The 20,755-nt window shown below is 39.8% G+C and overlaps 1 protein-coding gene across 1 annotated transcript in view; it reads right to left on the bottom strand.

Moving 5' to 3' along the window:
- Positions 1-17,458, bottom strand: part of LOC117824272 (potassium channel subfamily K member 2-like) — a 54,416-nt gene extending 36,958 nt beyond the window's left edge. Inside the window, 2 exon segments of the mRNA XM_034699726.1 lie at positions 17,272-17,317; positions 17,319-17,458. Of these exon segments, the coding sequence (XP_034555617.1) occupies positions 17,272-17,317; positions 17,319-17,458 (186 nt within the window).
- Between the last annotated feature and the right edge of the window lie 3,297 nt (positions 17,459-20,755).

The raw sequence follows: 20,755 nt of genomic DNA, 5'->3' as shown, positions 1-20,755 counted from the left end.
TTAATTTCTTCCTTCCATGCCAAAGACTGAGGCACAATAAATAAGATTATGAGTTGAAACAAGAGGAAGGGAAAGCTCTTTTCAGATTAATGACAACATTCAGGTTACATGGGTTACATTCATTGGGTTACTTTGCGAACAAAAGTAAGTAAGCAGAAAGTATTTCACCTGCCAAAATATACCTGCTTGACTTCTAGTGCAGCTGCCATCATCACACACTGCACGCGACAGGACACAATTGAAAATTTACCTCCATTCACTGTGTATTACGATTGGCCATTTTGCTGCACAAAGCACGCTGGGATACATAGCAAAGCATACCAGGCTCACAGCTCCACTTTCTTGCTGATTTTCTCCCTTATTAGGTCACAATTTGTGAAAGACTCCTCGTTACAAGACAAGAGGTGACCAGTGGAGGTGGGTGGTGCCAGTCTAGGCAAATTGCTGCGGGCAATGGGTACATACCAAGCTGCAACCTCAGGTCTCAAACTATGAAGCCCATGCAGAAGTGTTATAAACTGCAATCCATCGAGAATCAGCTTGAGGCTGGCTGCAGAAACACCGGAACCACATAGACACCAATTCAAAAAAAGAAGGTTTTTGCAGCATAATAAACATGTTTACAACCTGGTTCAAAAAAACGTCTTGGCTCTACGTAGCTAATTTCTCTATCAGCACACACTGTACATGGGGTGAATTTTTTTCTAACGCAACGGTTCAGAAGATATTAAGATTACGAGTTTTTTCCAAAAAAAGGACATGACTGACTTGACTCCGGACAGGAACACATAGCTGTTGGCTAGGAGGCTCAAACTCTGACCCTTTATTTCACACTTTGACTGGTTGAGTTCCGCATTTCCAATATGGCTGCCGCCATCAATTGGCTTCAAAACAGCGCTCAGGAACAGATGGATACTACGTCCATATTCTATACAGTCTATGGTACATACCTCACAAAGTTTCAAAGTACAGCTCAATTCCCCACACCATAAGCGAGCAGGATTGCAAACTCTCCATGGCAAAACAAATAATAATAGAAATAACTACAAAGGTGAAAGGAAGCTACACGTAGAATATGTTGCTGAACGCAATGTAGATCATCACACAGGGTAACAGTTTAAACCTCCAAAAAGGACAGCAACTCATAAACCAGTGTGGCTTATATGCCAGATTTGCGTAAAGCAGTATCACAGAGACACCTGAGTCTACTATGTTGTCAGACCTATGGTTTAAGGTATGACTGACAATAATTAGCTTACAGTTAGCTGTGACCAATGGCAGCAGACTCATAAACTCTGGAGTCCACACATCTTCCAACTCAGAAGAAACCAGGAGATGCTGATTAAGGGTTTATCATCTATTGAAAACCAGACCTGGCTTTTTTAATTCTTTGGTGGATGCTGTCTGCAAAATTTTGGCATCAAAGCCTTGCTTGCATTCACAGACTAATCATTCACTGAGACCAAAACCATCATCTTTCTTCCTCATATGCAACAGTTATTCAAAAGCACCAGGAGCATAAACTTTGGGAGAATTAGAAAATTTTACACAAAAAAACAAACATACACTGAAAATGTTGAACATATTTTTTGGAGGTACGCTGTATTTTCATTCACATAATGTTCATGGCACTAATTTTGCTGAAAAAGCAGGGAAATTGATTGTTTCTCATGTTAAGGTTATGGGTTAATTGACCATCTTTTAATCATGATGAAAAAAGATAGTTTTGTGTCACCACTAAAAGGGAGTAGCTTTGATTTACCAGCTTGGTGTGCTGTGGATTAGTCCTGCTGAGGTAACTGATAGGGTGTATGAGGGAGAGCAGTTAGGTGTGAATGAAAAGAGTGTCACCATAGTGTGCAGGCTCTTTACTGTAGTCACCTGTTGGCTGTACAAGAAATAGAGGAGCGAGGAGTCATCTTTTCCCTCTCAGAGCTTTTCTCTTACGACAGGAGACAAGAAAGGAGTGAAGAGAATACAGACCATGAACTACGATGTAGAGCTGAAAGCCACACACTGAAATATTTTAATCTGTGTTATAATACTCATTATAGACATAAATCCATACAACATAATATTGAACTTGACTCTGTAAAAGCTTTAGCAATACTAACTGTCCAATCCTGGAATAGAAACCCTTGCTGGGTACGACATCACATAAGTGGCATCCTTAAGGTGTTGAAAAATGAAGCCTATACAGATGTTAAAAAAGCCTACAGTTCCTCAAGTGCCCCACTAGAGGCAAGCTCCTCTACATGTCAACAAGAGCCGCAAATGTTAGCCATAATAACTAGCTTACAACCTAAAGCATTAACTGAGTGTACCTCCAAAAGAGCCAAAGGGTGGGCTTCAAAAAACACATACATTTGTGAGGTTACAAGGTTCGTTCAATCCTGTTCAAGGCTAGCATGTCATGTGCAGCACTAGGTAGCTCTAGGTGCTTCTTTAACAGTATGGGCAATTCTAGCAACTCTTTACTGCTTTTGGGGCAGTAGTCTTAGCAACATGATCCAAAATAGGATTACATTTTCCAAAAACACAGTTTAGTCCTCACTCATAAAACAGAGGTGTGTCCAGGCTTTTTTGATTGGGGTGGCCCAAATGGGGCACTGACATAGGTAGGAGCATAGACATATAAAGAGTAGGCGCCGCATTGACCGCTACTACCTATTGGCGCTGACGAGCCGTGGGGCCCAATTAAGTGTCAGCTCATTTAATCAATCATAACTCGCTGAATACTAACTGGTTTTCATGATACAAGACACATGTTTGGCTTATTTTAATATTAATAGTGGGCTTAACAGTAATAGAATATTCTGATATGTGATATATGTGATGTATGATAGGTATTTTGCCACACAGTGCTCTGGCATCTTGAAGTCTCTGCTGCTTCAGTTTACGTTTACAGGTAGGATCATGGGTAGGATGACCGGACCAAGATGACGGCTGTATTTCTTTCACCCCTGCAGCCAGCTTTAATATTTGTGTTTATTTTTTCTATCTCTTTCAAGATATTAAAAAGAAGATGTTTGTCCAAAAAAAAAAAGAACTGTTAACACATCCTAAATAGTTGATTCTAAAATTAGCCCCGCCTCTGACAAGGCAACCCTCTAAAGTTGATTCACAGGATTTTGTCTAGGTCTAGGAAAAGCAGTTTTCCATCCATCAAGCATATTGGAATCAACTTCATACAGATTTCCTTGTTGTTAACGTGTTAGAAAAAAACCTTAAAATGTATGTCAGGCACTATTTTCAGCCAACTTCATGTTAGCTCCCTTAGCTGTCTATCTATCTAGCTAGATGTCTCAGCTACAGTCACAGCTGGTACGACGCATAGTTAACAGCTACAGGAAGTCTGCTTTTATCATCCTTTGTTCAACATTAAGGCACTTTTCTTTCAGACTCATACTACAAATTTTAAGCAGAAAAAATACTGCTAAATGTCTTGTAAACTCATTAGGGGTATGTGTTGAGCGTGCTCAATGAAATGCGTGGCAGGCATACTAATAATAGGATTTCTAAATTATACACTAAATCTACGCTATGTTGGTTTAACCTGGTCCTTCATGTATGTATGTATGTTGATAACTACCTCTGTCAGCTGCAGTAAGAACAAAGGTTTGTTAGCCCAAGTTGAGAAAAATGCAGACAAAATCTTTGAGACCTCTGGGGACGAAGAGGCAGGGTCGATGGTAATGAATTGCAGGAGATTGCTATATAAGACCAAATGTGGCCTATATGTATAGGGTCTCTCTTTTCTGAAGCGTAAGCAAAAACAATTATTTTATCTTGTGTCATGCAACATAATAAATGTTCCAGAGGTAGAGTAGCTTTTTTCATGATCTCTATTATTACATACCATATTGATAACCATTAAAACAGAGCTGTATAGCTGCAATAATGATGCACAGCCCACACTAACAAACCTCCTGAACCAGCATCGTCAGCTTTTTCACAGCCTGCACATGCACACAGACAAACACACACACACACACACACACACACGCACGCACACACACACCACACACACACACCACACACACACACACACACCACACACACACACACACACACACACACACACACACACACACACACACACACACACACACACACACACACACAGGTTTGGGTCTCTGCTATGTCAGTGTGTTTTCTGCCATGATTCTTCATCCTTGGTGAAACAGAGAGCTTTCATTAACCTGCGACTGTTCAGTGTGATAAGGCAATAAAGTTCGAGGCTATGAAAGATGGAATGAATAGTAATAGATTAGAAACCGAAGGAAAGAACAGGCACTACTGGAACTACACATTTAATATGATATTTCAGGTTACAAGGTAAAGCGACATGAGCTGAGTAAGTGTTAGAAGGACCCCGGGTGCTGTTAATACACACACTGTGATAAACTAAGGCAAGCTTCAAGGGTTTGTAACTCCAAATAACACAGGAGGACATTTTCTGAACACCTTAACTTCATATCCTGTGAAGTACATCCATATTGAGTGTTTTTGCAATCCACAGTGGGGCCAACATCAGGTTCCAGTGGCAGGGGCGGAGCCAGACCTAGATGACCTGGGTGACCAAAGTAGGGCACCTACTTTCGCTGCATGAAATATGTGTGTACACATAAATTAATTCAATTATTACCATTTCTGTCTGATCTATCTACTTTAACTACAATGAAATATCATAAAGATTTTATAGTTGAAATGAAATGCACTTTTATTCTACTGTCCATCATATCATGATCTCAGGTGCCTCCTTTTCATCAAAATATCTGAAAACTATCCTGATTTGTTTTGCATGTCTGATGAAGATAGACTTCAGTACTTGTTTACACACAAAGTGTTCCAGTTTGCTCAGTTTGTGTTAAATGCTGTTCAGCAGTGCAGAAGCACACTTTATGTCTGACTTAGTTGTTGTCACTGTCAAATGTCTGAAGTGTACCACTGTGCTTTTTAATTACTTTAGGCCATTGCTGGACATGTGCAGTATTTTAACTGCTCTCTTCTTTTTCTTTTTCTTTTCTTCTTATTTTGTTGCTCCAATTTTGTTCTGTTTTCTGTGTCTTGTAAGTCCATATGGGCTGGGCACCTTTTCAGTGCATGACACGATGAATAACAAATAAACTAAACTAAACTAAACTAATAGTCCTGTGTATACTTTTCTAATTTTGAAAGTACCACAACATAACGACAACGTATAAACCATCTTAGCTAAATCTTTAAGGAATCGAAAAGATTTATGACCTAGTCACAAGTTCAAGGACAGTATTAACAGATAGAGATGGAACTAGTTTTGATTTTAACATAAGTTCAGCCTCTGACAAGACCACATAGCCAATCCTGGTTTAGGATCAACAAGGGTGGCCAATCAGATGCTTGGGGCAGGGTGCAGGGTCACCTTTGTGTCCGCCCCTCTCCAGTGAGAGAAGTAGTGTTCGTGATATTATCGTTTGAGTTCAGTGTAAGTCCTGCAACTAAGCTTCATGTTGGCCATTGCTTTATTATGCATTTATTCATGCTATATAATTGTTAACATAGATTTTATACATTGTTGGATGGACAAAATGTCATCAAATTCAATTTGCAAATAGCCCTACTGGAACTTGATGCAAAGACATCAAACTATCTGTGTTCTGATACATGCAATTAGCCAGCCAGACAGTCAGACAGCCAGAGACAGACAGACAGCCAGACAGACAGACAGACAGACAGACAGACAGACAGACAGCCAGACAGCCAGACAGTCAGACAGCCAGACAGCCAAATAGAAGGGCATGAAGACAGAAAAGTAGAAACTGGGATAGAGGTCTGAAAAGTCAAAGTGATCCCAGAGGATCCCAGAGGCAGAAGAGACTCAAAGGGAAAAAACTGGTTAAGTCTAGGGGAAAAGGGTATAAAGGCAAGAGTAATGAAGTTGAATTGGCACTGAGAACAAGGGAGACAGGACTCAATACACCTGGGAAGCGGAATTAATCAGGCACACATAAAACCAATAAGGGTGGGGCACAACAACCCACCTACAAGTAAGGAATGAACACCCATAAGAAGTTTGAAAAAAGCAAAGGTGAGTGTTACAAAATAAAGCAGGAAATGATGTCAATGTGAATTGAATGACCCACTTAACCATCAAACTTGAAACTCAGCCAGCCATATGAAACATTTGAGCTCTTTGTTTTGGTTTAACAGCCAGAAACTTCACTGTTTAGTTCTTTTCTCACCCACCTTGTTTTTAGCTGCACAGGGCATGAAACATCTATTGACGTGGTGCAATCTGCTCAGAAACAACCTGCAGACGGACAAAGTTATTGACTATCTGGTGAACATTTGGAGCCAAATGTTTCCCTGGGCACTGCAGAAAGATTGCATTGGACTTACACTTCATCATACAGTGGAGATATACATGACTATATAGTAGCAGTATATATAGTCTCGTCTTTAACTAACTTTTATTCTTATAACAGTTTTATTTATTTATCATCTAGTTCAAATTTTAGTAATTTTATTCTATTTTTTTTATTTTTCAAGTATAGCATCTTATTTTTCTTTTATGTTTTAATATTATAGTGTTTTATTATCTTAGTAATTTATTTTATTTTGGTGATTTTAATTTCATGTGTTGAGTTTTAACATCTTACTTTACCTCCAGTGTTTCCTCATAAAGATATCATAAGAGAGTTTCCTCAGTTCTCTCAGCAACTTATTTTTTATTTGTATTTATTTATTTATTTTCATTTTTATTTTTATTATTGTTGCATATAATGTTCTTCACCTTAGGATTGTGGATGGGTTTTTATTTTATTTTTTTGTACAGCAGTTTGTGTTACAATATCATTGTATGAAAAGCGCTTTATAAATAAAGTCTGATTGATTGATTGATTGATGACTGAAGATTAATGCTGATGTTTTTAGATCACTGCTTGTTTGCTGAGTGTATTGATGGGCATACAAATGCTGTACAGGGTTTATGAGGTGATAGCCTGGTGAAATATAGTTACCTGATTTTTGAAGCTATTTGTGTTAAAACATGAATAACCCTCAAGGTATGCATGTTCAAATCTTTCTAAGTTGCAAACTTGGATTCATTCCAGAAGAAACCTGATTTGATTAGACACAGAGGGAACAATGTATTCAGGACATGGTAATCACTGTGTGCAAAATATGAATGGATAAAAAGTTAATTGTTCATGTCCAAATAGAACAAAAGAGATGGTTGAAGCCTGATACCCACTTTCACAGTGGCTCTCAAACCATCATTTAAGCAAATCTCACAATCAAACCAGCTTGGCTCAGTCAGTCTCTTTGTTTCCAAGCCAAAGCGTCCAGTCTAAGTCCCTGTCTTGGCACTCAGCTGTATGCATACTAACTGTGGCCATGGGGAATAAAGACAGGATCATTTGTAGACCACACTGGCTGTCTCCGAGCTGAGCCAAACAGCCACGAGAGATTGAATCGTCTCGAGCTTTCTGACATCACTCACTTTTTTAATTACTCCCTTTGAGAGCACAACTCTCCTCCATCCTCTGCTGACTGTCTTTTGATCAGCAGGAGCCTACAGAGGTGGATTATGTGTTTGTGTGTGTGCGCGCGTGTGTGTGTGTATACATAATTAATTAAAAGTGAGTGGGGGACACCTGTATTGAAGCTGTTTATCAATAAATCATCAGAAGACAGAGAGTTGCTTGAAAGGCCATTGAACTCATGGGGCTACTGTGTGATGGATGACGGGGAGAGCTGAATGGGGATCGGAGTGCTGTCTCGCCAAAATACAATACATGGAAACAAATTTTGTTGCATGTACTTTAGACAATGGGGTAACTGGTAAGTCGCCTAGATAGCATAGGAAGACATTAAAGAAGCATTAATGCCTCTTCTGGGAAATTGTGCTGGTTGTTATGAGCTTAAAATCCAAGCAAATATTTATTCTGCAGTTTGTTTTTGAGGTCAAGCACTCAAGAGTGACTCAGTGAAAAAGGATTCTGACAGAAGCAGTCTTCTTTGCCTCAAAAACAAAACATTCAACCAAGAAATTTTGAGAACAGAGGACAATTTGCCTCAATTATGTGTAAGCTAGGTAACACAGAGGTGTAAAAGGGAGCTTAAATAAAGGAGTACAGTACAGGGGACATGGTTGTTGGAAGGATCATTCCAGTTTGCAGTTAAAGCTGAGTGTTGGAGTTTCAGACGATATCTTTACACAATGCAGCAAAGGTTTGCAGCTTTTAAGCAAACAGATATTTGTCATGCCAAAGAGAAAGTCAGCATTTTAAAAGGGCTTCAGGTGGTTGCTTCCTTCACAAAGGGCTCTTAAAAATGCTGCATTCAAAGATTCAGTGGTGTTAGTGCTGGAATAACTGACCCCATCATGAAACAATGCCCAACTATTTATGCATTTATGCTTACACATATAAGCTTTTGTCCCACTTTTGTAGTAAGTAAGTAAGTAAGTCACTTTATTTAGCATAGCACCTTTCATAGGCATATAGTCACAAAGTGCTTTACAGAGAATCAATGTCGACAAGACAATACATCCATCCATTATCTTGACCGCTTATGCCGTTAGGGGTCACGGGGGCTTGAGCCTATTCCAGCTGGCTTCAGGCAGAAGGCAGGGTACACCCTGGACAGGTCGCCAACCTATCACAGGGCTAACAGGAGACAGTCTCAGCCATTCACACCCACACTCACACTACGGCCAATTTAGAGTGATCAATCAACCTGGTAAGCATGTTTTTGGACTGTGGGAGGAACCCGGAGTACCCGGAGAGAACCCACGCATGCAAGGAGAGAACATACAAACTCCACAGAAAGGCACCTGCCCGGCCGGGGATTCGAACCAGGAACCTTCTAGCTGTGAGGCAACAGCGCTACCCACTGCACAGACATTACAATGAGAAATAAATAAGATAATTAAGAAAGCAGACAAAATGACATCAAATTACAGCGCAAGGTCAAAAGCCATAACAAACAAATGTGTCTTAAGCTGCTTTTTAAAAGTCTCAGTTGAATCAGCACAGCGAAGTTGGGGTGGAAGAATGTTCCAGAGAGATGGAGCCACATGCTCAAAGGCACGGTCATCCTTAATGTAGAAAATGTCATAACTCTTAATACTTGAGGTAACCACACTCTTTTTCAACCATAAATTTATCGTATCAAGCTAGCTAGTGCATATTTATTCCTCCGCTAGTCATGCTAGCAGTGTAGTGACACTCCACTTGGGCAAAGTGCTCCAAGATAAATGCTAACAGCAGCATGGTCAAAATTTCATTTTACCAAACTCAAATGTGTGCCAGTATATTTATAACTTTTTGTTGCATTTTAGTTTACACATCCCCTTTTTATGTCTTTATATACTATAAGGTTTGTCTGAAATTATTCAAAAATGTACTCTGACAATTTAAGTATTACTTTTACTTATTTTCAATGTATTACTAGTGCTTTAAGTGCATTTTTTTGTGTGTTTTCTGTATGTTTTGATACATTTTATACATACCATGGTATTCTTCTTAGCTCAGTGTGTCATGAAACTGTCCAACTCAGCTTATTACAAAATATCTACCAAAATTATCATTTACCTAATTTCTTTCAATTACCAGTCGTTTTCATGTATTACAAAGTGCAGTTGACTGTCTATGTAATAAAATGAACAAAACAACCTTTCATCACTTGAAACTGGTAGCAATAAGTAAACAAATAAACAAAGTATGTGTGCCAATAAAACAAAGAAACATAGATACAAATTTCTTAAATAAATTAGTAAATGAATAAATAGCAGAGACAAACACTGCCTTACTTTTTCCATAATATTAATTTATAAAGTCCACTCCACTCAAAAGCTATTGTCGAAATATCAAACTAAGACAGTTAAGACATATTTTTATCTGTTTGCAGCTTCTCTGTCCCTCACATCTTATAGTGAGGGCATAACACTTTATTAAAAAGTAAGTCCTTCTTGTCATCTTGGGTCAGTTTTAATATGGTCAGGGTCCATACTGTAAATGCCACTGAATGTCAGCACATACGACAACTCTTCCTGAAGCAACATTTCTAAAAAGCTGTCTTCTTTTAAAAACAGTTTCTAAGTTTTTCTCAGTCACCTGCGTATATTCAATTCATTTATGATAAAAACCCAATCCATGAATATTAAACCAACAACTACAGGACAAACTCCTCTTACATACTCGTCTTTTGAAGCCCCTGAATGGTTAATATCAACCCTAGAAGGAAAAAATGATGCATAATTTACATATGATACATTTTACTTTAGTAATGGTGAAAATGCCTGAACTAGATTTGAACTAAGGATGCCATTCATGCAGCAAAGAGATGTCAGAGCAAATATAATTCACATGATACAAGTCCAACATGGTCTTAAAGTTTTAAATAATTCAATAATGCAGAAGTCATTCAAACAAGACCACTTGCTTATAATAGTTACATGGCTTGAGACAGAAAGCACACTGCTGGTTGGTGCTTATATAAAGTCAATGTAATTGAAGTGAAGCCTTGCTGGCTAACAACAGCTGGGTGTTTAGGAGGTGTTTCAGGGTTATGGTGGCTCTGTTCTCTTATGGGTCAACATAAAGCAATCAACCATTACATTAGGACCACCTGCCCAATACTGTGTCTGTCTGCAGCTCCCACTCAAAACAAACTGTGATGCACTTACAGAAGAAATGCAGACAATTTCTGTCAGAAGCAACATTCCCTTATTCTGCAGTTAGAGCTCCAGTAACTCTTTGCTGGATCGGACCACACAGGCCAGCCCCACCTCCTCGCTTGCATCAGGGAGCCTTGGCCATCCATGACCCTATTGCTGGCTCACCAGTTTTCCTTCCTTGGTGCACTTTTAGTAAATACTGACCACTGCAAACTGGGAACACCTATAGACTGTATAATGAATGGACATAGTATCTGTGACATCCCTTATCTAGTGTTAGGTAAAGAGGCAGGCTTTGAGCCTCGTCTTTTACTCAACAATATTTTTATAAGTTTTTTATACAGCGTAATACAGTACAGTGAGCTCTTGGAAAGAGCAAGAGATATAGAAAAGAAAAACAGTAACCCCCTCCCTTGTTCCCTCAAATCCCTGTCTACTGCCAGATATTCATGCCACTGTGCTTAAATATCATCTTCTGGAGTTAATGGACAAATAAATAAAAGCTGAAATTCAGGTATCATAAAGCCTGAAATAAAGAAAATGACATAGAAAAACAAGAAATAAAAAGGAAATATAATTAAGTAGCCTACTGTGCGTTGGGAAAGATACAGAAGTAGATGGGTAATGGAAAAGTGAAAAAGTACGAAAGAAAGACAATAAGGATTCAAATTGTATGATTATAATATATCACAGATGTATATTCAAAAAGAAAAAAGACAAGAAGAGGAGAGCGCTAGTTTAAAATGATGGGAGTTTCTGAATGTGGTCCAGGAAAGGTCCCCATATCTTTTTGAATTTGTTGTTACAGCCAGCGACTGAGTAGCGAATCTTCTCAGGGTCTAAACCAAGCGGCAAACTCCGGTCTCAAACGATGAAGCCAATGCGGAAGTGCTATAAACTGCAATACATCGAGAATCCGCTTGAGGCTGGCTGCAGAAACACCGAAACCACATAGACATGAATGGGAAAAAGGTCTTTGCAGCATTAATAAACATGTTTACAGCCTGGTTCAGCCATTGGCTTGGAGGCTCACACTACGTCACACTCTGCCTAGTTGAGTTCCGCATTACCAATATGCTGCTGCCGTCGATTTGCTTCAAAACAGCTCTCAGGAACTGATGGGTGACGTCACGGATACTACGTCCATATTTTATACAGTCTATGGTCTAAAACAAGACATAAGGTCTTTCAGCCACTGACTGTGGTGGGCGGGGCACGCATCCCTCCACCTCAACAGCACCGCACGCCTGGCCAGGAGAGAGGCAAATGACAGAGTTCGGCTTTTAATAGGAGTGAGGTTCGTATCCTCCTCCGCAGTACCGAAAATAGCCACTATAGGATTAGGTTCCAAGGTTATGTTCATGATTTGTGATAGAGTTTTAAAGACCTCTCTCCAACATTTTTCAAGGCTGGGACATGTCCAGAACATGTGAAAAAGAGAGCCTTCAGCCGATCTGCATTTGTCACAGAGGGGATTGAGCCTCCTCTCTAACAGCTACAGTGTTAATGCCTGTCAATCGAGTCATCTATGTCTCCAATTATGTAAAAACTCGTAATCTTAATATCTTCTAAACTGCTGAGTTATGAAAAAATTCACCCCCATACAGTGTGTAGTAGAAATTACATATTCAGACTACAATCATTTTTAGTACAAGGTTGTAAACATGTTTATTTCTGCTGTAAAGATCGGCTTTTTGAATTGGTGTGTATGGGGTTATCTATACTTCTGGAACTGCGGTTTTTTAGCACTTCTGCATTGGCCTCATTTCTCACGGCTGGAAGTTGCTGCTTCAAAACACTCCACAAAAGCTGTAGTTTTTGAGACGCTCTTGCCTGTCATCTAGCCATCAAAATTTTTTGACCCACGTCAAAGTCGCTTACATCCTCATGTCGGCCCATTTTTCCTGCTTCAAAGACATCAACTTTGAGGACTACATGTTCACTTCACAGACTGAAAGGTGCCATTGAAGGGCTATAAGCAATGTTTTTCACTTCAGCTGTCAGTGGTTGTAATGTTGTGGCTGATTGATGCTGAAAGCCGACATTCACTTCAATGACTGTAGTCAGAAATGAAGGCAAAACTTGATATTCTCTGCAACACAAGATCTTCTCATCCTGTCTGTATAATAATAAGAGTTTCCCTTGCAAAGAGAAGCTGTTTTGTCGTGGAATGAACTTATACCGCATATGATAAAAATGTATGACTTACAGTACGTAGAGAAAAAGCATCTGGCCTTTCTCACATATTACTTGTGCAGAGAGCAGGGGGGACATTTCCACATTGAGAGGCACTTTTTTACGCTGGACAGATCCAATAAATGGTTCAGCAAGGGGCCAAAATTAGCACTGGTGGACAAATCAGCTTCCCTCGGGATTTGAAGACCTTTCAGCGTCTGGTACATCAGAGGAGTAATCATTGGCCACAACTGCAAAACAACAGCTAGATTCCCCAAGAGGAGATGCTTTTCATCAGCCATGACAAGCAGGGTTGATGGTGGGGTCCACTAATCCATAAAGGTTGAGTCATGAACTCTGGGAAGGTCTTTTATTTGCAGTCTGCTCACCCCTGCAAATATTTAAGGTATGTTTGTAACTGGAAAGTCGTAGTTTTCTTTCTTCACATTAAAGATAGATAAGTAAATGTGTTGCCATAGTGACAGCCTCAGTTTCAGGTTTCTTTAATAGTTTCTTAAAAACAGCAGCCTTGCTGTGTTGTAACACACTGAGGTCCACAGACAGGAGGTCATGGGTCTGAGGCGGGGACCTTCCTCTCGATGAGAATGGCTTTTAATTGCAGCTTCACACACATACAGAATTTATGTGTATCTTCCTGTTCTCTCTTTCTCACCATCTGTCTCTCTTTCTCTCTCTTTTTTCCTCCCTCAGTCAGGTTGTATTTCTTTCGATTTCTCTCTCTCTTTTTTGTCATTATCATTTTCTCTCTGTCTGTTTTTCTTCCTTTTGTCTTCCTCTTATCTGTCTGTTTCTCTGTCTTTCATCTACCTCTTTCTTAACCTCAGTCAGAATTGATTCCTCCATCTTTCTCCATCATCGTCATTTTGCCTCCGACTGCCTCAGCCTTAGTTAGGATTTATCTCTTTCTCTGACTCTCTCGTTCTCTCGCTCTCAGTGAGGATACATCTCTTGTCTCTCTGTCTGAATCTCCCTTCTCTGTCACACTAGCCCATCTCCTCTATCTGTTTGTATCCGTCTCAGTTCAGCCCTGTTCAGTACTCTACAACGCTCTCTAAACTGAGGGGGAGTACCACAATATACAAACAGGCACTTAAATGATTGACATACTGTCAAACAGGCATAAATGTCTTTGTCACATTATGTCATTCCTCCCAAAACAATCTCCCTCTTCCAATTTGACAGAAAGCTGCACACTGTGAGGTACATGTGTGAAAAACAACTTTAAAAAACTGCAAGTGCAAGTTCAGTTTCTGAAGAAAATGAGCTTGGTCTGGCTTTAGCTAATGATTGTGGTTTGACGGTCATGGGGTCTACCATGTCAGAGTTGAGCTGCAATAGTTAAATGGAGTTAAGGTAAGAAATGTATAATTGTGGAGATGCTAAAAAACACAACATTGACTGTTCAACCAGACAACGATCTGGGGTGTTCAAGTTTGAGGCACGATTTTTATTAACAAAGTTGTAGTTTTCAAATTCATGAATCCTTGGAAAAGGATACGTTAGAATTTGTAGATATAGCAGAGAAAAGTTAGAATAACCACCTAGGACTGAAAACTTAGTGCTCACAACTAGGGCTGGGTATCACCAGGTCCCTTGTGATACGATACTATCACCATATTTTGCCCACGATAACGATACCATCACGATACAGCGATTCTGCGATAATCATTATATTGCAAGAAATATCATCCACGATACATCACGGTATCTGTGTCCCTGAAGAAATTCAGAATTTATTGACTGCACTGAATCCATTTCACAGGAATTACAAAACATTGTCAGTATCAGTTTCACATGAACGACAGCCAAGTAAAACAAAGTATCCACTGCACATATGGTCTAACAGAGGCCCTCAATAGGCGCCCCCGGGCCGCCTAACTGTTATTTTTTCACTATATGTTTTGGTCAGGTCAGCACCAAGCGTGCCGGATACGGCCCTGGTGGTGAGGCTTTCAGCAGGGTGTCTGCCCCCTGGTGGCTGGCTGCAGTATAGGTCAAAAATCCGTCTCCCCCGAGCAGTCAAACTTTAAAAATAAATACACGTCGTACGAATGTTTCTCACATCCGTATGCTGTGGTTATATGTAGTTAGTATTTGACTGTTTTGTGTCCAAGGCCTCTTTTTCTGAAAAGTTTCTTTTTCGTTAGTTATTAGAGTTTAAAAAACAGGGTTTTACTTCCTGTTTCCTTTGATTCACAGCCGCCGTTGAACGAAACTTCAAAGGGCACACAGCGTCTTGTGACGTTACACTGTAGGGCGGAGCTTATTACAAAGGCTTCACAGGCTCTGGCTGCACAATGGCGGCGCCGAGGAGAGGGATTTTTGGCTTCAGAACTGTACAACGGTAAGAGGCGGAGCAACGCTGTCCATTTTTATTTACAGTCTATGGTCAGCACGTGTATTCCACGGCTTGTCTCCATGCGAACGATACGCAGACAGCATGTTACTGGGTCACTTAGAGTTCACTGCTGCTAGTGCAATATTTAACTTTCACTTTCGCTTTTTGGAGCAGTTCGCAAATTGGCACTTTGCCAGCTTTAGGACCCAAGAATAGTACTCTACCGCAGCACCCACTCTTATTCATGCTAAGCGCCATCATGTGGAGGCTTGAAGTAGTGACTCTGTAAATCAAAATTGTAGCAGGCTTTTGTGAGAGAATCTGTTTAGAACAGCTGTATGTTTATTGTTTAAATATCTTTATTTGGCGCCAGTGTATCGATAACGTATGGCAAGACGAAATCTCGCGATATATCGTAGTATCAATATTTGGCACACCCCTACTCACAACTAGGGCTGGGCGATAAAACGATAACAATAGTTATCGCAATTTTTTTTCGCAATATATATATAAAACAAATGTTCTATAAAAAAATATATATATGTATTTAAACCTGTAATTACACCCCCCAAACACTGAAAGAGAGGGTGCCCTAATGTGCCTTAAACACAGCAAGTAGAAGGCAGTGAACAGCCAATCAAAAAAGGACCTTCAGTGGATCATCAAAACAGCACAGTGGATTAGGTACCCCACTACTATCACTCAGGAACACCTACTCAACCCGACTGCACAAACGAGCCTCATCCATTATGAGGGACTCAACGCACCGCGGACATCCCATGTTCACCACCTTACCCTCTGGCAGACTCAGAACAATCCACACACGGACAAACAGATTTAAGAACAGCTTCTTCCCCAAAGCAGTGGACATACTGCAGAACATGTGACCCAGCCTTACACCCAAAAAACAGTTTTTATTGACTCTAGCCACTTTGCTGACAGCGCACTGCACATAACTGTCAGTTACTTACTTACTTAAAGCGACGAATGCACATACTTATATTTTATTTAGGTAAATATTTATTTGTAGTGCCTTTTTAGATTGTATTAATTGATTGATAGATTGAAAACTGCTGTATGGAAATGCTGCCAAACTAAGTTTTGTTGTATCTCTTTGCAATGACAATAAAGTGCCTATCCTATGCTGTCCTATCCTAAATCATGTCACAGGGTAAGTGTTAGGCAGGCTCAATTACATTTGGAGTGGAATGTAAAGACAGCTGAAACGAGTGACAGCAACACTGAAGAAAACTCAAGACCTACCAGCTCAGAGCAGAGTCATAACGTCTAAAACTCTGTTAACTTGGGGTTCACTACTAACTTAATACATTTCATTAAATATACTTTCAGGACATGGGTAAAGGAAGAGCACAGAAACAACTTCTGCTGTGCATTTCGAACAAGTTCCCAACGTGACAGTAGTACAACTGATCACTGAATAACCATGATGCATTCACTGCACTGTGGGAAACAATATCACTTTGTCCATAACCCTTAGTAAACAATACTCTTCTAAAGTGATGCAAAATTTATAATTTGTTACATCTTTGTTTTGAATTTAAATAAAATAATGCAAATTATCTCAACCTGAAAAAAATAAGAATTTACAAATAAAACTTCACAAAAATGTCATCTTACAGAAAAGACCTGCTTCCTGTTAGCAGCGTCAAAAATGAGGGACTCAAGAGGTTTATCAGAGAACTAAATCAAGATACAAGCTAACAAACCGTCTTGCTTCTTTGGCTTTTATTCAGGAGCAAAAACCAGCCTCAAATAACATGAAATAATGATTTGATATGTATCATGATCCACCTGGTCCAAAATGAATCACTATCAAACACTAAGGCTCAGTGCCTGAGAACTCATGGCCTCCAAATACCAATGTTAACCCAAGTATGCATTGTGGTTGTCCTTGTTATTCTTCTCCGAATATAGTAAAAGATTAAAACACAGTTTAAAAAAATCTGTACACCCAGTGTGAAATAATTTAAGACATTTTCTCAGTTGTCAGCAGAAGGTCTTTCTGAAGAGAAAAGGTTTAAATAATTAATGTGATGTTGATGCCTCAACCTACCTTGACCAAATCCTCCAGCTGAGAAGAGTTCACGCAGGTGTGTGGTCAAGAAAATCATTTTTTGCTCAAGAATGGTGAACTTCTGCTTTGTCTCCTGGGGCTGCTCCAGTGCTTTGAATACCGTTGCCCCGATAATGAGGTAAAGCACCACCAAGAAGAAGATGGCTGAAACAGTTTTCCACCTCATGACAGTAGTTCGGGTATCACACTCATCATCATCATCATCGGGGGGTAAGTACAACTGGTTTGACTGAGAAAGACAGGCGAGGTTTGGAGTTGTGGGCGGCAGACTTCGGGTCAAGAAGGTCAGGTGCGGCCACTGCGGGTAAGGAAAGCCAGCATGTAAATCACTTTCTTCAGACATATGGAGATACATGTAATATGTGATTCATAAAATATAGGAGTAGAGCTGCAACCAATGTTTTTTTGTTTGTTTTTTCCTAGATTTCAGCCTGTTGCATGTCAGAAATCAAGAATATATATATATAATATATATATATAAAATAATCTAAACATTAAAATAGACTGTAGGGATGCACCGATCCAATCCTGGTATCGGATATCGGCTAGATCGGACTCAAAAAGCTAGAGCAGATATCAGTGACAGGGGGACGAAATTTAGTGCAGATCCATGGCAGATCTATTCATCTCAGTTCGATGCTTTTCTGTGTTTACAACAGAAGTCAATTCCTCTTATCCACTGCTGAGTTTACAGTTGAATTGTGATATCTGTTGGTAATGAAGATTAACTCACCAAACTGCTGGTACACATTTATAATCTCTTGAATAGTAATACTGTAATTTTAAAAATGTTTTATTTGGTTTGCAAAGTCAGAAAAGCCTGAAGTTGCCAAAACATGATTATATCCTCACATTAAGGAATAGAGATTGTTAAATCAATACCGGGATCAGATCTACTAGTATCGGTATCGGCAGATACCAAAGCCCAGGTATTGATATCGGTATGGGGACCTAAAAAGTAGGATTGGTGCATCCCTAACTGTAATCAAGGTAAGTCTTTAAACTTCTCAAAGCCTCACACTAGACAAAGTGTAGCCAAAGTATGTTGAGCATTCATTACAAAAAATATCTAAAAGATGAATTATTTATTACATAGGTGATAGAGTGCCATCTCTAATAAAGAGTGCAATCAATACAAGCTAATTAAATCCAAGAACTTTATTCCCATTACAAACTTCATTTGTTCATTTCTCTATACATTTTTGTATGATACAATTGTGCATAGTTTTATAATACACGTGTATCGTCTGTGGCCAGTTTTTGTCATTTGTATTTTTGAAGTTGTCTTTGTGAGACAATAGCTTCATTTAACTGCCTCTTTTAAACCTGGGGAAATCCAATCACATTTCTCTTAGGGGGAAGCAGTATTCATCCATCGTACTATCTGCTTGTACAGTGAGGCTTCTGCATAAACACTTACTATTTAATGACTAACGTCATTGTATTTGTATTTATAGGCTCTTTCGAGCTACATGTGGAATAGTTGTTTCTACCAATAAAAAGCCTTGATTATCACAATACAATATCCAAATGAAAGTCTTTAAAAAGAAAGTGGGTAGCTTATTATAATATGCTACAAAAAATGAACAGAGTTTCTGTTTATCCCCTGCAGCAGGTATGATTAAAATATGGTCATTTCCGTGGCTAAGGAGTCTACACATGCACACAACGACTGAATGGAAGCTCATAAAAATTTCAACTCTGTTGGTCACAGTCCCATTTTCCAAACAGCTTGCTCAGTAGATGCAATTGCGTAACCCCCCATGAGGTCTTTATGTTTAACAGTAAACAATCTGTGGAGAGGATGAGCCGAAAGCACGAGTGATGAACCCAGAAGCCAAGTTTGTTTTACTATCTGTAGTAGCCTACAATAAGCTTAAAACTGCACCAGCCTTCTTTCCATTTTGTGTGGGTTTGTCCTGAGAAAATCAAACCTCACATGCCAATATATTGCACATTTATTTTATACTCGAATGCTACATGCATCTTTTTAAGAAGCAACATCAATAATATGAATGCAAAATGCACTCACTAGAAATTACAACAACTCACAAACACCTTATTTTCTCATTTTTGTCATTGCCATGGAGATACAATAAAGTCGTGCAGAATCATATCATCTTTTTTTTTATCAATGGAGTGCTGAATTACAAAGTACTAGTAAGCGCACTTACTTCTCTACCATCTCTTCCTTTGTTTCTTCATTGAAGGATCTTTTTTTCCAAAAGAAAGGTGCAAATACAGTTCCCCTCTCAGTGTCGCTTTTTGCCCGCGGTGCTCCCACCAAGGGACGTGCCCCCTCCACATGGCTCCAGCGAACTGCGCTTCCCTTCCACTTTCACACTCTCCGGAGAAAATAAATCCAGGACATCTCGTTCCCGCTTCAAGACGCACTACGACGGGGTGGAATGGGAAAGAGGGGAACAAATCGCCTCCATGTAATTCGTGTGTTTGTTCGGAGATTGTGCCCTTGGTTCGGTGCCTTTTGTGGATGGACGCAGAGGTTTGCGTTGAGCAGGTGAGTGGAGCTTCGTCTCCGCCTGCTGCGCTGCTCTCCCAGTGATCCGCCTGGCACAGCGTGCGCTCCTCTGCTGCTGGAGAGAGAGAGGTAAAAGAGAGGAGAGAGCAGCTTATTTGCTCAACACCTGCTGAAATTTTTCACCAAACAAAAAAAAAAAGAGGTCCCCAAACGTCCTCACAGTTGAGAAGTAGTTAAAATCATCATAATGTCTTTATTTGAGTTTTGTGGTTGTATATTGAAAGACTTGTTTTTCAAGCATCATCCAAAAACGCTCCTGCTCAGCTCACTGCCTTCCCCTGGTGGCCTCTGAGCAGCCATTTAGGCTAAAAGTGCTTGGCTTAAGATCACACTTGCAGAAGCTTCTAAGAGGACAGAGCATTCTCATGCATGTGCCAAAAGACACGCAAAACAACACATTGCTTCATCTGTTTTTTGTTTGCCAGGACTTTTACCAAGTCCATGCACGTTCAGTTGACTTCCCCTTTGCCCTTTTGTTTTGGCTCAGTGTCTTAGGATGGCCAACAGAGCAAAGGTGCTGCAGTTTGAAACAAAAAGGCGTACAGCAAAGAAATAACCAATAATGGATTGCACTGATATAGCATCCTTCCAGTCTGCAGACCAATCAGAGCACTTTACCCTATATGTCACATTTGACCATTCACACACTGATGGCAGAGGCTGCTGTAGATTGTGCAAGAGCAAGACATGAAAACAGTTCCACAATGCCCCTGCTCCACCACTCATCTACAGCTTCTCCAGAAATGTGGTGCTGCAAATAAAACAACGTAATGCAATAAGCTGAAACAAACGCATTAGCAACCAGATCCAGGCCTGTATGTGAATTAGCATCACTTTTGAATTTTTAACCCCTTTTATCCTAATGAAAAACCTTTGAGCCCTCGCAGTATGCTTGCCCTTGTCTGCCACTGTATTCCTCCTCAA

This window comes from Notolabrus celidotus, chromosome 13 (assembly GCF_009762535.1).
Source record: "Notolabrus celidotus isolate fNotCel1 chromosome 13, fNotCel1.pri, whole genome shotgun sequence".
NCBI lineage: Eukaryota > Metazoa > Chordata > Actinopteri > Labriformes > Labridae > Notolabrus > Notolabrus celidotus.
The sequence above is the reverse complement of the archived record's forward strand: the minus strand, read 5'-3'. Positions and strand labels throughout refer to the sequence as shown.